Below are 17,136 nucleotides of genomic sequence, written 5' to 3' on the forward strand. Positions count from 1 at the left end.
TGGGGGCTGTGAAACAACGGAGACCTTATCTCTTTAATAGGAGGTTCAAGATTCTAACCAACCAATCACCCTTAATATGGCTGAACAGAACCAAGGGCACAAACTCCAAACTGCTACGCGGGAGCCCAGTCCTGCAGGAATTTGACATGGAGATTGTGCACATTAAAGGGAAGGAGAACATGGTACCAGATGCCCTGTCTAGAAAGAGGAAGCTGGGCACACTGCATCTGCATTGGTCAGTGACCAGTCCTCTGGCAGTGCCTTCACAGATGTTACTGAGCATGCTCAGTTTGTGTGAGCGTGCTGAGTGCACCCTAGGTAGCAAATTCCTACATGTAGCAGTTTTTCATACTATAATTTATCAGCATCCTTCTTGAACTGCGGACCCCAGAACTGGACACAGGATTCCAGCTGTGGCTGCACCAGTGCCAAATGCAGAGGTAAAATAACCTGTCTGCTCCTACCCGAGATTCTCCTGTTTATGTATCCCAGGATCACATTAGCCCTTTTGGCCACGGCATCAAGCTGGGAGCTCACGTTCAGCTGATTATCCACCATGATCCAAGTCTCTTTCAGAGTCACTGCTTCCCAGGAAGGAGTCCCCCATCCTGTAAGTCTGGCCTGTGTTTTTGTTTCCTAGATCTACACATTTACATGCAGCTAGATTAAAACGCCTGTTGTTTGCTTGCGCCCAGGCGACTCAGTGATCCAGTTTGCTCTGTAGCAGTGACCTGTCCTCTTCATTATTTACCACTCCCCCAATTTGTGTCATCTGCAGACTTTCTCAGGGTACATCTACACTACAGGGGGGGGTCGATTTAAGATACGCAAATTCAGCTACGTGAATAGCGTAGCTGAATTCGGCGTATCGCAGCCGACTTACCCCGCTGTGAGGACGGCGGCAAAATCGACTTCTGCGACTTCCCGCCGGCGGCTCTTACTACCACCTCCGCTGGTGGAGTTAGAGCGTCGATTCGGGGATCGATTGTCGCGTCCCAACGGGACGCGATAAATCGATCCCCGAGAGGTCGATTTCTACCCGCCGATTCAGGCAGGTAGTATAGACCTAGCCTCAGTGATGATTTTATGTTTTCTTCCAGGTCATTGATAAAAATGTTAAATAGTGTCGGGCCAAAAACCAGTCCCTGCGGAGTCCCACTAGAAACCCACCCATTTGATGAAGATTCCCCAGTTACAGTTACATTTTGAGAGCAGCAGTGTTGTTGTAGCTGGATCGGTCCCAGGATATCAGAGACAAGGTGGGTGAGGTAATATCTTTTATTGGACCGACTTCTTATTGAGACCTCTCAGTTAGCCATGGTTCATTGTTCTGATTCAGGCTAAAGGGGCGAGTTTGGCTACAAAGCCCAGCCCGAGGCTGTGTTGGGGAGGATTGCACAGACTGTAGAGAGGTGGATTTTGGTTCTCACTTGCCCGTCTCTCTCTGACTGCGATGGCAAGGTGGGAGCTCTGCCCTCCTGCAGAACACCGCCTGCTCAGCCAGGCGACTCGTCAGGATTCCTGACTGTACATGGGGCACATGGCAAGGGAAAGGGGGACCAGTGTGAGGCAGAATGACCAGCTCACCCTTGATCGCCCTTGTCTCCTCTCCCTGGCAGCGTGTGTCAGAAGTGAGGGAAGGAGAAGAACAGATTAGCAGGGCAACATAGACTGCTCGAGTGAGCATTGTGGGGGAGCAGGGGGAAGACTAGCTGAGTGGGAGGGTTGACAGGCCAGAGGAGATAATGATGTTGCACACACCAGGGCTAGTGTGTTGTGGAGCTCAGACTGTTTCTCTTTCCACAAAACACGCTTGGTTTCTGGACTGCTGAACCCCTAGCACCACAGCACTCCCCCAAACTTCAGTTGTATCAATTGCAGTGAGCACAAAACGACAAGGAGAGCGCACGAGATGCTGCAAGACTTTATTGGCACAAACACAGCCCCAGGCAGAGGGGAATCCCAGCTGCTCCCCCAACAAGAGTGAGCAAGACAGAAACTTCCAACCTTTCCCAGCCCTTTCCTGCTCAGCCTAGAGAGAGCAGCCCTGGCTCCACAGCCATCCTGTTGGATACATGTGGCCTCTCTTCTTTCTTAGCTGGTGATGCGGAATGTTGGATTTATCAGAATGGAAATGCAGGGGGAGAGGGCTGGATATGCAGAGCCTCTGGCACCGAACGCAGGACAGTGTGTGTAATAACTTGGCCCTGGTTCCTTATTATGAACTGATCATGCCGGGACCTTCGGAAGAGGAGAGGCTGAAATCAGGCTAACTGAGGGAGAACCTTGTAACACAGGCAGTTGGTGACGGTGACGTTTGCAGAAAGGCAGAGAAAATTACCTACTTGGGGGTTACTTAAATTATGTTTTTCTTTCTGATTCTCTTGGAAGTTCTTCCTATGCCCTAGCTCAGTTTTGTGTGTTGCTAATGCAATGGGCTCTTAGAGTCATAACTATAACGTCCAGAAGGGGGCAATTATGATCGTCTAGTCTGATTGCCTACAGAACACAGGCCACAGATGTCATGCAGTGACGTTTGCATCGCACCCAACAGCATGCAGTTGATACAGAGTATATCAGAGCATTTACACAGACAACCAGTCTTAATTGAAAGACTCCAAGGGATGGAGAATTTACCACATCCCTTGTGGATCTGTTCGTATAGTTGACTTCCCTCATAGCTAAAAACACGGCCCTTTGTTTTCAGCTTGGACCTTGTCTGTTCAGTTTCCAGCCATTGAATTTTATCAGAGGAGAAGTATGTGCGTCCGGGGGCGGGGGCAGCAGAGGCAGCGAAGGAGAAGGTAATGATGAACATTGTTGGCTCTATTTTGTGGGACTCGATTTTACCCTTGGAACAAAAGCTTCATACCACTGGCTGGAGAAGGAATGTAGAAAACCTGGACAAGGCAGTGGAGCAGGGCTTAATTTGCAATGAAAGAGGTGCTGCGGCTCAAGCAATTTGTTACTTTCATAACTGACACGGCAAACCCAGAGGTGCCGTTGCTCTGCACTGCCAAGCCTGAGGTGCCGGGGCTCAGCTGAGGCTGGTACAAATTAAGCACTGGGGGGTGGGGAGGGGGGGAAGGAAGAGAGAGCGAGAGAGCGAGAGAGCTTAAATGGACACTGCTAATCACTGAGGCTGGGATGGCGGGAGTCTCATTTAGATCCGGCATTTCACAATCTTGTCCTGGTCAGTGATAAGCCACAGCTGGCCCAGGTCATAGGACACATGTTTGCATTTGCAGATGAAACCGGCCATCTGGGTCCAGGAGGTGCCGATGGGGTTGCTTTTAGTGATTCCATCCCTGAAAGGAAGTTGACAGGACTGGTTTTAATACAGGTCTGCTAAGAGAAGGACTCCACCTCTATCCCAGCCTGTGGAGAGCAGCCCAGAGGGTAGCCCCAGCACATGTGTCTCCTTGCTGTCCACTCTCAGCCCTGCATTGCAGCACCCATCCTCCTACACGAGTGTCTGGCTAGACCCTATTAAGATGGCAGGATCAGAGCTGAGCAAGCTTCATCTCCCTGCGGTGTGGGCTGAGGGCAGAAGGGCAGGGAACATCCTCTCCAGGGAAACATTCCTGCTTGAAAACTACATGGGGCCTTTCCTCTGTCTTGGCAGGTGACATGGAATGAAAGCCAGTGAGAGAGCGGTCTAGAGAACACCAAGGGAATCCCACAGCACTGCAGGAATATGCAGTTCTCTCCCCTCCCCTGCTCCCACTCCATTCCAGTCTGGGAGTGTCTTCCTCCCCCTGCCTGGGCCGAGCATGGGGGACATTGAGTTCCTGTGCTTGGCTCCACAGGAACTCCTGCTGCCAGGTGGAGCAATTGCAAACTAAACAGTAATAAGTCACCAGGACCAGATGGTATCACCCAACAGTTCTGACACATAGATGAACATAATTTGTTGGGAAAGAGTCAACATGTTTTTTGTAAAGGGAAATCATGCCTCACCAATCTACTAGAATTCTTTGAGGGGGGTCAAAAAGCATGTGGACAGGGGGGATCCAGCAGATATAGAGTACTTAGATTGTCAGAAAGCCTTTGACAAGGTCCCTCAACAAAGGCTCTTAAGCAAAGTAAGCTGTCATGGGATAAGAAGGAAGGTCCTCTCATGGACTGGTAACTGGTTAAAAGATAGGAAACAAATGGTAGGAATAAATACATTTTCAGAATGGAGAGAGGTAAATAGTGGTGTCCCCCAGGGGTCTGTACTGGGACCAATCCCATTCAACATATTCATAAATGATCTGGAAAAAGGGGGAAACAGTGAGGTGGCAAAATTTGCAGATGATACAAAACTACTCAAGATAGTTAAGTCCCAGGCAGAGCTACAAAAGGATCTTTCAGAATTGGGTGACTGGGCAACAAAATGGCAGATGAAATTCAATGATGATAAATGCAAAGTAATGCACATTGGAAAACATAATCTCAACTATACATATAAAATGATGGGGTCTAAATTAGCTGTTACCACTAAAGAAAGAGATCTTGGAGTTACTGTGGATAGTTCTCTGAAAAATCCACTCAATGTGCAGCGGCATCAAAAAAGCAAACAGAATGTTGGGCATCATTAAGAAAGGAATAGATAATAAGACAGAAAATATCATATTGCCGCTATATAAATCCATGGTACGCCCACATCTTGAATACAGTGTGCAGATGTGGTCGCCCCATCTCAAAAAACAATATACTGGAATTGGAAAAGGTTCAGAAAAGGGCAACAAAAATGATTAGGGGTATGGAACAGCTTCTATATGGGGAGAGATTACTAAGACTGGGACTTTTCAGCTTGGAAAAGAGACAATTAAGGGGGGATATGATTGAGGTCTATAAAATCATGACTGGTGTGGAGAAAATAAATAAGGAAGTGTTATTTACTCCTTCTCATAAGACAAGAACTAGAGGTCAAAAAATGAAATGAAGAGGCAGCAGGTGTAAAACAAACAAAAGGAAGTGTTTCTTCACACAATGCACAGTCAACCTGTGGAACTCTTTGCCAGAGGATGTTGTGAAGGCCAAGACGACTATAAGAGGGTTAAAAAAAGAACTAGATAAATTCATGGAGGATAGGTCCATCAATGGCTATTAGCGAGGCTGGGCAGGGATGGTGTCCCTAGCTTCTGTTTGCCAGAAGCTGGGAAGAGGTGACAAGGGGCTGGATCACTTGATGATTATCTGTTCTGTTCATTCCCTGTGGGGCACCTGGCATTGGCCACAGTTGGAAGACAGGATATTGGACTAGATGGATCTTTGGTCTGAGCCAGTATGGCCGTTCTTATGTTCTCAACCCTAGGCTGGAGGATGCTCCATCACTCTGTGGGGATGGCACATGCGCAGTTTGGGTGCGCAGAGGTGCTGTGACGGGAATGAGCAGGACTATCTGTGCTACCTATAATATGCAGCGCTCAGGCTTCCAAGAGTTCCCCAAGACAGCAGAACCTCTGCAGTGTGCCTCACACCCTTTTTTGGTTCCCTGCTAGTTAGCAGTGGAGTCCTCTCAATTAGGCAACAGTGGGTGCTGCATTGTGAGGTCATTGGGATGCTGGAGAGCCCTGGAATCAGCTCATTAGGGAATCAGTGAACATTAGGCACCAGAGTTGGCTTATTCCACAGCATCAGGCAACATCCTGTTCTCTCTGCGCTCTTAGTGATGGGTATGAATGGCCCTGATCCCTCATGGGAGAAATCCTCCCTCCTGTCTTCTCCTTTTACTGTACCTGCGATATACTTGTCCTGCACTGTTCACGCCGTAGACAGAGCCTTCGGTCCCGACCTCAATCATGGACAGCTTGCCTGGAATCTGTTCCCACCTGGATCCTTCACAAGGATCCGGGGTGACATCAAACCGGAAATAGATATCATCAGCTGAGTTAACTCCCCAGCAGCCCCACAAACCACAGCTGTAGTACTTCAGCTTTCCTGCAATATTGACCCAGGGCAAGCCAGAGGCACCGTTCGCAGAGACCGCTGCTGGACGAGACAGACAGTAGATGTCATCATTCATGTTGACACCAGTGACGAACATGTCTCCACCCGCGTCAATTTGCTTGAGCAGCCCTAAAAACAAACAAGGGAAAAACAATGTTCAGAGGAAAGAGCAGGGCTGGAGCAGCTTGGAGAAAATAAGGAAGTAAACCACCTATTGAGAACTCAGCCAGAAATATAACTAGACACCAGGGGTGAGAGGAGAGAGAGAAATCCGTCAGAGACGTGGGGTCTAGTGTTTGGAGCAGTGGCCTGAGATCAGGATTCCTGGGTTTGGTTGCCAGTCCTCTCCCAACTTGATTAATGGCCCTTGGAAAGCCACTTAGGGCAACAAGGGCCTGATTATAAGAGGTACTGAGCACAGAGAGCTCCCATTGACACCAGTGGGAGTCGTCAGTGCTTAGCACCCCTGGAAATCAGGACGTCTTAGTTAGGTGTTAACATTTGTGCACTCAGGTTTGGAAACATGGAGGTTAATCTCTCAGTGCCTGGAATATGGGGCCAATAAATGTTCCCGCCTCACAGGGGGCTTGTGAGTGTCAGGGCGTGTGTACACACTGCATTGTACCAGTTTAAATGTCCCTAATTTAATTCAACTGCTGCCAAAGCCTGTGAGGACATTTAGTTTGCTTTAAGAGTATCTGATTTCATTTCCCTTAAGTCGATTAGGCCTTGTCTACACAAGAAGGTTCCACTGCTTTAACCAATGGTGTGAAGCCAGTGTAAACCCCTGTAGTACAAAGCCTCTACTGTGGGCTCAGTTATCTATATAATAAGATTTCAGGATTGTCACCTCTCAATGTGTCACTCTGAAGCCTAGAGCGTCTAGACTGCCCAGATTACGTGGTCCAACTGCCACACCTCTTTGATAGCCTGGGCTTTCAGCTACTAGCACCGGTCTGAAGGTGCTTATACCCAGAGGATATGCTGGTAAAAGGCACCTTTATATGGATATAACCCAAGTGTAGAAAGTTATATGGATGTAGCTATTTTGGTAGAAAATCACACTCCTATCCAACATAGTCAGACTGGTGTACAAGCCATGTGCAGACAGGCCTCTGTGAACATTCTGATTTCAGTTTAAGGACTGGACTACGCGTGTTTTTGTACTGCTTTGTATCAGTCTGGAAACGCATAGAATGAAAGCAATGCCACCCCCCACAATTGGACCAGTAACAAGGGGCTCATACCAGCATCGCTTATTTCACTACATTTCCCAAAATAATCTGTACGGACATAAGCAACTTCATACCTGTCCAACTGCATCTACACTCGGGGGTTGCACCAATTCAACTAGATCAGCTTCCCTATAGAGTTCATGGTACAAAACCGGTACCAATGTAACTATACAGGCAAACTGTAGTCAGACCCTAAGAGTGGTCCATCTGGTGGGAATTGTGACAACCGCCTGGGGTCGGAGTTTGGAACTGGGCACAGGATCCTAACAGAGGCTAATTTTGTCGTCCCCACGATATATCAAAGCTCATACGTTACCTGTGACCTGTTGCCAGCTTCCTCCCACCAGCTTGTAGATGTTGTTGTTGTTGTTCACACCCCAGACTCCGGCAGGACCAACCGTGACGTGTTTCAAGGAGCCCGGCAGCTGGGCCCAGCTGTCTCCGTACAGCGTGTAAATATTGCCTGCGCTGTTCACTCCAAACACCTGCCCATTACTGGCATCAATCTGCTTTAATGACCCCGGTATCTCAGTGCAGTCCAGAGCTGAAAAGCAGACTGAGAATGTTCATGCACGTGGACTTGTTAGCAAGCAGGAGAAATAGCCACAAAAGAGAGAGAGCTTGGGGTCTGGGTGCCTGACAGGGCCGGCTCTACGTTTTTTGTCGTCCCAAGCAAAAAAATTTTTGGCTGCCCCCCACCCCAACCCTGGGCTCCCCTTGCACTCCCCTGCCGCCCCAGCGCTGGGCTCTCCCCCCCATCTCACCTGCACCCCCTGCTGCCCCAGTCCTGGGCTCTTCCCCCCCACCAAACCTCCCCCACCCGCACCCCCTGCTGCCCCAACCCTGGGTTCTCCTCCCCACCCCAACTGCACTCCCTGCCGCCCCAGCGCTGGGCTTCCCCCCACCAATGCTGACTCCGCCTGCTCCCCCCTCGCTTCCAACTGGTCCAGCGCTGGCGGAGTCGGGGTAAGCAGCGGGGCTCCTGGGCCGCACCTCAGCCCAGGGTCCCTCCAGCCGGGGCTCCCACCTCCAGGACTGGCCGGGACCCGGGAGGGCAGAGCCGGGGGACTGCCCTGGCAGGGGGCTGAGGAGCCGGGGCAGGGCAGCCCCAGAGGGAGCGGAGCCCCGAAGAGCGGGACGCGGGCCCTGCAAGGCAGCACCCTGCCTTCTATGGCCCCGCTGCTGCTGCTGCTCTTGGCAGTCCCTGGACAGCTCGGGCCGCTTCGCCCAGCTGCGGCACTGGGGGCGGCCGCCCTGCGGCACCTGCAGGCGGCTCCATACGCCTCGCGGGGCGGCCCCCAGCCCGACTGTCCCTCGCTCGGAGCCCACCCAGCCATAAGGTGCGGGCGCTGCTCCCTGACACTAACGGCTGCTGCTGCCAGGGCCAGCTCTAGGCTTTCGCCGCCCCAAGCAAAAAAAAAAATGGATGGCTGGAATGCCGCCCCTGAAAATGTGCCGCCCCAAGCACCTGCTTGGTTTGCTGGTGCCTGGAGTCGGCCCTGGTGGCTGAGGATGTAGAATAGTAGAATATCAGGGTTGGAAGGAACCTCAGGAGGTCGTCTAGTCCAACCCCCTGCTCAAAGCAGGACCAATCCCCAGCTAAATCATCCCAGCCAGGGCTTTGTCAAGCCTGACCTTAAAAACCTCTAAGGAAGGAGATTCCACCACCTCCCTAGGTAACCCATTCCAGTGCTTCACCACCCTCCTAGTGAAAAAGTTTTTTCTAATATCCAACCTAGACCTTCCCCACTGCAACTTGAGACCATTGCTCCTTGTTCTGTCATCTGCCACCACTGAGAACAGCCGAGCTCCATCCTCTTTGGAACCCCCTTTCAGGTAGTTGAAAGCAGCTATCAAATCCCCCCTCATTCTTCTCTTCTGCAGACTAAACAATCCCAGTTCCCTCAGCCTCTCCTCATAAGTCAGGTGCTCCAGCCCCCTAATCATTTTTCAGAGGGGTAGCCGTGTTAGTCTGAATCTGTAAAAAGCAACAGAGGGTCCTGTGGCACCTTTAAGACTAACAGAAGTATTGGGAGCATAAGCTTTCGTGGGTAAGAACCTCACTTCTTCAGATGCAAGATGCTCTGTAGAAGTGAGGTTCTTACCCACGAAAGCTTATGCTCCCAATACTTCTGTTAGTCTTAAAGGTGCCACAGAACCCTCTGTTGCTAATCATTTTTGTTACCCTCCACTGGACTCTTTCCAATTCTTCCACATCCTTCTTGTAGTGTGGGGCCCAAAACTGGACACAGTACTCCAGATGAGGCCTCACCAATGTCGAATAGAGGGGAATGATCATGTCCCTCGATTTGCTGGCAATGCCCCTACTTATACAGCCCAAAATGCCATTAGCCTTCTTGGCAACAAGGGCACACTGTCGACTCATATCCAGCTTCTCGTCCACTATAACCCCTAGGTCCTTTTCTGAAGAACTACTGCCTAGCCATTCGGTCCCTAGTCTGTAACAGTGTATAGGATTCTTCCGTCCTAAGTGCAGAACTCTGCACTGGTCCTTGTTGAACCTCATCAGGTTTCTTTTGGCCCAATCCTCTAATTTGTCTAGGTCCCTCTGTATACTATCCCTACCCTCCAGCGTATCTACCACTCCTCCCAGTTTAGTGTCATCTGTAAACTTGCTCAGAGTGCAGTCCATGCCATCCTTCAGATCATTAATGTAGAGACCTTTGCTTACACGTCCCCCACTGGTCTGAATCCAGAATAGGAGGGTGGTGGCCCAATGTTCTTACCACCTAATATCTGCTTGGAGGCCCATGTGAAATGAGTTTGGATGTCCTATTCTAGTTCCCAAAGTATTAGAATCACAGCTGGTGCTAACTAGCTCCCTGTTGCCATCCGCAACAGAAAGGCCAAGGATTATATCGACCACAGAGACGGAGCTCCAGTCTCACCACTACAGGTGGTCCCTCCTGATCAGAGCTGAGCCACATTATGGGCGAAGCTTCCCCTGCCCTTGCCCCTGCCCCTGCCCAGACAGCACTGGGGATTAACAGAGGGCTTATGGCTCCAGAGCTGGGGATCTTTCACCAGAGCTGACGTCACATAAACAAATGATCAGGGTTCAAGATGGAAAAGGCCCTCCTGCTTCTGTTGGGATTTCCGTTCTGTTCCTATGGGGATGTATCCCCTAGAGAGAACAGTCCAAAGAGCCACCCAGGAAGTTGTGTAGGTCAGTTATGGGGTCACAACAGCAGATCTCCTCTCTGGGGGTATTTAAGATAGCCTGAGAGCTTTTTCCATAACACCTTTGTTTGGACGTGAGGGGGGCTCTTCCATTCTGCTCCATATGGAAATCCCATGTGTTGCTCAGGAAGGTCTCAAACTGTACCCATCAAGAAGCTGCCTGAAGTTTCAATGTTCACAGCAGTTGCAGGCAGACCCAGTTTCATAGATTCATAGATTCCAAGGCCAGAAGGAACCATTGTGATCATCTAATCTGACCTCCTGTATCACACAAGCCAAAGAACTGCCCCAAAATAATCCCTAGAGCAGAGCTTTAGAATAATATCCAGTCTTGATTTGAAAATTGTCAGTGATGGAGAATCCACCACGACCCCGGGTAAATTGTTCCAATGGTTAATTACCATCCCTGTTAATTCTCCTAGATTGAAGAGTCCATTATCCAATGTTTGTTCCCATGTAGGTACTAATCAAGTCACCCCTTAACCTTCTTTTGGTGAGCTAAATAGATTGCCAGTCCCTGTGAGCCGGTGCAGGGGGATCCAGTTCCTGTGAGCTGGTGCAGGGAGATGCTGCCTTGGCAGGGTGGGCGGGGTCTGAGAGCTGGGTAACTCACTGTGCACTTTTTGCCCCACAGGGAAGGAGTCCATTTCTGTGGGGGTCCCTGGTGAAGGAGATAGGGGCCATCAGCACACACTGGTGCTTCTCCTGCTGGTAATGTGTCTGCTCTGCCCTGGGGCTGCACTAAAGGGGCCATCAGTGAGTGCACTGTCCCCAGGGTGTGCTGTCCCAGGGGCTGGCCAGGTGGCTTAGACCTAGCTCCAGCCCCTTGGGGGGCACTGAAGCAGGGGAGGGACAATGGTGCCTTGTCTATGGACGGCTCTGGATCTGCTGGATTCTGATTGGCTTAGAGAGCAGGTAGCTGGTGCCTTTCAGCCAACCAGGGCCAGCACTAGGATCATCACCATCTCGCTCCTTCCCACAGCCCCGGGACAGCAAGGCTGGGCTCAGCGAGGGCCAGGGAGCAGGCCTGGGGGTGCCTGCATGGGGCGGGGGTGCTGCAGTGCCCACAGGACCTGGCAGCTGGTGGTGTCTGGGCAGCAGAACAGAGGAACCCATGGCTTTGTCTCCCTTCACCGGCAGGCTGGGCAGCACCGTGCTCTGTCCCCATGGACCCGGCCTCCTGCCCCACCCTGTGTGTCATGGCTTCTGTCAACCCCAGAGCGTGAGACCGTTGGGCAGGGGGAGCCCAAAGGGCTCACGCTCTGGGGTACTGTGCGCAGTTCTGATCTCCCATGTTTAAGAAAGATGAATTCAAATGGGAACAGGTGCAGAGAAGGGCTGCTAGGATGATCCGAGGAATGGAAAACCTGTCTTATGAGAGGAGACTCAAAGAGCTTGGCTTATTTAGTCTAACCAAAGGAAGGCTATATGACTGCTCTCTATAAATACATCAGAGAGATAAATACCAGGGAGGGAGAGGAGTTATTTAAGTTACAAATTGATATAAACTGGCCATCAACAAGTTTAGGCTTGAAATTAAGTGAACATTTCTAACCATCAGAGGAGCAAAGTTCTGGAGCAGCCTCCCAAGGGGAGCAGTGGGGTCAAAAAACAAAACGGGCTTCAAGACTGAGTTTGATAAGTTTATGGAGGGGATGGTATGACAGGACTGCCTATAATGGTGAATGGTGCATTGGCGATTGCCTGGAGCAAAAATCCCCAACGACTGCAGACGGGACACTAGATGAGGAGGGTTCTGAGTTACTACAGAGAATTCTTTCCCCAGGATCTTCCTGGTGGATCTTGCCCACATGCTCAGGGTCTAACTGATCACCATATTAGTGGTCGGGAAGGAATTTTCCCCCGGGTCAGATTGACTGAGACCCTGGTGGTTTTTCACTTCTTCTGCAGCATAGGTCATGGGTCACGTACAGGTTTAAACTAGTGTAAATGGTGAATTCTCTGTAACTTGAAGTCTTTAAACCATAATTTGAGGAGTTCAGTGACTCAGCCAGAGCTCAGGGGTCTAGTACCGGAGTGGGAGGGGGAGGTTCTGTGGCCTGCGATGTGCAGGGGGTCAGACTAGATGATCACGATGGTCCCTTCTGACTTCAGTAAGCGTCTCTGAGTAAGAAGCTACATTACAATTTGAAACCCAACCAGTGTCCCATAAGTGACTTGCCACAAGATGTCAGAACATCTTGTGTCAAGTCACTTATGGTATTAGAGCTGAGTGGGTTGAATATTTATTTAATTTTCTTTCTAGATATAGGAATTAGATAGAAATTTCTGACAGGAGCATTGTAAGTTATCTGGGGAAAAAAGGAGAGTTTTCAGTTGCCTAAGTAGCCCCTGGAATCACGGTTAAAGTTGTCCCCTCCCACCCCACCCCCAAATCTGAAATGATGCCCCTGTGAGCCGGCACAGAATTTGCCCCTCCCCCTGCCCCCATGCATGGCCCTGTTGGCTTGACTGGAGCCGCCCCCCCAAATATAGAAGTCAAACTACACGGATGGGCTGAGCCTGGGGGCAGGGCTGGGAAGCTGGGAGCAGGGAGCGGGGCTCAGTCAGGGCACAGAGCTCCTGCAGAATGGACGGGCAACAGACAACTCAGTGAGACTCTTTCAAAACCCAAACGATCAGTGTTTGTGTTTGTCAGGACTGAGATCCCCACTTTGAACTTTAGGGTACAAATGTAGGGGCCTGCATAAAAACTTCTAAGCTTAACTACCAGCTTAGCTCTGGTTCGGCTGCCACCATTTTCAATGGATTCCCTCCCTGGGAAACCTTGAAAAACCTTCACCAAATCCCTGGTGAAAACAAATCCAACCCCTTGGATTTAAAACAAGGGGAAATTAACCTAGGGTTACCATACGTCCTCTTTTTCCCGGACATGTCCGGCTTTTCGGCAGTCAAACCCCCGTCCGGGGGGAATTGCCAAAAAGCGGAACATGTCCGGGAAAATGGCGGCTCTGTTTAAGAGCCCGGCTGCCTGAACGCTACCGGCTTCGGGCAGCCCCGTGCCTGGAGACCCTGCGCCGCTGGAGCCCGGGAGGGGAAGTGCCCGGCTGGGGGCACAGGGTCTGGAGGCACGGGGCTGCCCGAAGCCGGTAGCGCTCCGGCAGCCCGGCTCTTAAATAGAGCCGCGGGGACTGGAGCCTCCAGCCGCCGGGGCTGTGTGTAACTGACACAGTGTCAGTTACACAGAGCCCCAGCCGCTGGAGGCTCTGTTTAAGAGCCGGGCTGCCCGAGCGCTACCGGCTTCGGGCAGCCCCATGCCTGGAGACCCTGCGCCCCCAGCCGGGCACTTCCCCTCCCGGGCTCCGGCGGCGCAGGGTCTCCAGGCACGGGGCTGCCCGAAGCCGGTAGCTCTCGGGCAGCCCGGCTCTGTGTAACTGACACTGTGTCAGTTACACACAGCCCCGGGGGCTGGAGGCTCCAGTCCCTGCGTCTCTATTTAAGAGCCGGGCTGCCCCAGCGCTACCGGCTTCGGGCAGCCCCGTGCCTCCAGACCCTGCGCCGCTGGAGCCCGGGAGGGGAAGTGCCCGGCTGGGGGCGCAGGGTCTGGAGGCACGGGGCTGCCCGAAGCCGGTAGCGCTTGGGCAGCCCAGCTCTTAAACAGAGCGGGGGCGGCTGGAGCCTCCAGCCCCCGGGGCTCTGTGTAACTGACCCAGTGTCAGTTACACAGAGCCAAAGAGGAGAAAAGCCTCCAGCCCCCGGGGCTCTGTGTAACTGACACTATGTCAGTTACACAGAGCCAAAGAGGAGAAAAGCCTCCAGCCCCCGGGGCTCTGTGTAACTGACAGTGTCAGTTACACAGAGCCCCAGCCGCTGGAGGCTCTGTTTAAGAACCGGGCTGCCCGAGAGCTACCGGCTTCGGGCAGCCCCCTTGCCTCCGGACCCTGCGCCCCCAGCCGGGCACTTCCCCTCCCAGGCTCCGGCGGCGCAGGGTCCGGAGGCACGGGGGCTGCCCAAAGCCGGTAGCGCTGGGGCAGCCCGGCTCTTAAACAGAGCCTAAGAGGAGCAGAGCCTCCAGCTGCGGCTCTGCGTAACTTATACAGTGTAAGTTACGCAGAGCCGCCGGAGCCCTGGAGGGGAAGTGCCCGGCCGGGGGCACAGGGTCCGGAGGCATGGGGGCTGCCCAAAGCCTGAGCGCTACCGGCTTCACGGTTTGCTGGGCAGCCTCCAGACCCTGCGCCCCCGGCTGGGCGCTTCCCCTCCCGGGCACCAGCTGCGCTGGGGAAGCGCCGGCTGGGGGCGCAGGGTCTGGGGGCTGCCTGGGAAACCGTGATGCTGGTAGCACTGGGGCAGCCCTTTCCCCCTGGCTGGGAGTGGGAGGGAGGAGGGGGCGGAGTTAGGGTGGGGGAAGGGGCGGAGTTGGGGCGGGGCTAGGGGTGGGGAAATGGGCGGGGCCATGGCCCGTGGAGGGTCCTCTTTTTTTATTTATGAGATATGGTAACCCTAAATTAACCATTCCCCTCCTTCCTCCCACCAACTCCTGGTGAATCAAGATCCAAAACCCCTTTGGATCTAAAACAAGGAAAAAATCAATCAGGTTCTTAAAAAGAAGGTTTTTAATTAAAGAAAAAGGTAAAAATCATCTCTGTAAAATCAGTATGGAAATCAACCTTACAGGGTAATCAAACTTAAAGAGCTCAGAGGACTCCCCTCTAGTCTCAGGTTCAAAGTACAGCAAACAAAGAGAAACACTCTAGTAAAAGGTACATTTACAAGTTGAGAAAACAAAGGAAAACTAACACGCCTTGCCTGGCTATTTACTTACAAGTTTGAAATAGGAGAGACTTGCTTAGAAAGATGTGGAGAACCTGGATTGATGTCTGGTCCCTCTCATTCCCGGAGAAGGAACAACTCCCAAACAAAGAACACAAACAAAAGCCTTCCCCCCCCAAGATTTGAAAGTATCTTGTCCCCTTATTGGTCCTTTAGGTCAGATGCCAGCCAGGTTACCTGAGCTTCTTAACCCTTTACAGGGAAAAGGATTTTGGAGTCTCTGGCCAGGAGGGATTTATAGTACTGTACACAGGACAGCTATTACCCTTCCCTTTATAGTTATGACAGTGTTACTGTCATTGGTGCAGACTGCAGGGGCCAGAACGTGCGAGGTGCAGGCCACATGCCAAGGAAAATCTGGTCCCCAACCCACGAGCATCTGCCTGAAAACAATTCCCCAAAATGTGGCAGTGAATCCAAACTCAGCCCTGCAGTGGGGCTGAGAGACCCACACAGCCGTCTGCAAACCCTTCGACAGAATCCCTCGTCCCACGTACCTGAGCTCCCTGCAAGCAGGGGCAGCAGCAGCAGGAACTCCCAGAGCATCATGTTCTCGGCACAACTTCGACAATGTGAGCTCTCCCAGTGTCTGTGCTGGGGCAGTCCAGGGGCTTTTATAGCTCAAGCACAGCTGCAGACTGAGCAACCTTCCCTCCCCGGGTGCCCCACCCCATCCTCAATGAGGAAATAGGGAAATTCTCACGGGGTAACAGCACATCCTGGAGCAAAGACTGTTGAGCAACATTATGGGTTTCCTCATAGCATCTGTGACACTGGATCCCTTGTATGCCAGCCAGCCCAGCAAGTATTGTGTTTGTTAGGTTAGCACTTGGCTGGCCTCCAGGTAATGGTGTCCCTAGCCTCTGTTTGTCAGAGGGTGGAGGTGGACGGCAGGAGAGAGATCACTTGATCATTACCTGTTAGGTTCACTCCTTCTGGGACACCTGGCATTGGTCACTGTCGGCAGACAGGATACTGGACTGGGTGGATCTTTGGTCTGACCCAGTATGGCCGTTCTTACGGAATGGAAGGGATTAAGGGTTAAGTGTTTCCCCCGGCCATACCTGTTGGGATTGCTGTGGTTAACATCTGGAACCGCAGCCTTCTCCCACTGACCTTGCAAATGTTTGTTTTGGGGGTAGATACACAAGGCCGTCTCAGAAATCCCCAGGAGAGTAGATCTCCCGTGACAAGGTGCAGTCAGGGAATCAGCCTCCACTTCTCTCTAGGTCTTTTAGCTCCTCTTTTTTCGCCCCTGTATGTGCTGTGATGCAGGGAGGGAAGGAGCTGTTACACTCAGTGTTTGGAGGGTGCCCTGGTGGGTGAAGGGTTGATACCAGTACTGGTCCCATGTGATTTTGGAAAAGGGGGACATCCACATGGACACATCTCGAGCGTGTCCCTTAAAAACTGTCTTTAGGGCTATGTCGACATGGTGAGCAGAGGTGAGATTTGCAGACATGCCTGTGCTAGCTTCAAACTAGCTAGATCATTAACCATAGCAGAGAGGGTGAGGTGACACAAGCTTCCGATCTGTTCTGTACTAGCCCCCACTGGCCCGCTGCTTATGTACTCGCGTTGCTAGCCCCCACTGATGGCTTTGCTTCTATGGTTAGTGAGCTGGCGAGATTAAAGCTAGCATGGGCCTGTCTACGTCAGCTGCAAATGACACCTCCGCTGGCAGGGTAGATACAGCCTACAAGGAACACAGCTCCGAAGAAGTGGGCTGTAGCCCACGAAAGCTTATGCTCTAATAAATTTGTTAGTCTCTAAGGTGCCACAAGTACTCCTGTTCTTCTTTTTGCGGATACAGACTAACACGGCTGTTACTCTGAAGCTCCATGAATGTTCAGTGTAACGTGGTGATGGGCTAATAGGAGTCAGACCCGCCATAGTGACCTCACCCGAGTTCACTGCAGTAACCCCGCAGACTCCAGCCCACCCTCCCCTAGTTAGTGCTGGTTCCCCCACT

The 17,136-nt window shown here is 51.8% G+C and overlaps 1 protein-coding gene across 2 annotated transcripts; it reads right to left on the minus strand.

Moving 5' to 3' along the window:
* Positions 1-1,911: 1,911 nt before the first annotated feature.
* LOC128824939 (fish-egg lectin-like) lies at positions 1,912-15,822 on the minus strand. Of its 2 annotated transcripts, none has more exons than XM_054006890.1 (4): positions 15,662-15,822; positions 7,489-7,728; positions 5,727-6,066; positions 1,912-3,308 (listed from the first exon to the last, which is right to left on the minus strand). In XM_054006890.1, the coding sequence occupies exons 1-4, from the start codon at positions 15,711-15,713 to the stop codon at positions 3,164-3,166; spliced, it is 777 nt and encodes a 258-aa protein (XP_053862865.1). In that variant the 5' UTR covers positions 15,714-15,822; the 3' UTR covers positions 1,912-3,163. The 2 variants fall into 2 exon arrangements, with proteins under 2 accessions (XP_053862865.1, XP_053862866.1); XM_054006891.1 differs by having other exon boundaries at positions 7,489-7,716; positions 15,662-15,821.
* Between the last annotated feature and the right edge of the window lie 1,314 nt (positions 15,823-17,136).

Source organism: Malaclemys terrapin, chromosome 16 (assembly GCF_027887155.1).
Source record: "Malaclemys terrapin pileata isolate rMalTer1 chromosome 16, rMalTer1.hap1, whole genome shotgun sequence".
NCBI lineage: Eukaryota > Metazoa > Chordata > Testudines > Emydidae > Malaclemys > Malaclemys terrapin.

Bases quoted from the DNA above. Each gene is read 5' to 3' on its own strand.
- LOC128824939 (XM_054006890.1), bottom strand. From the start codon at position 15,713: ATGATGCTCTGGGAGTTCCTGCTGCTGCTGCCCCTGCTTGCAGGGAGC. The intron at 6,067-7,488 runs GTAACGTATGAG...GTTTGTTTTTAG, and splicing joins AAGCTGGCAACAGGTCACAG to GGCTGCTCAAGCAAATTGAC. The intron at 3,309-5,726 runs GTACAGTAAAAG...ACTTCCTTTCAG, and splicing joins GCAGGACAAGTATATCGCAG to GGATGGAATCACTAAAAGCA.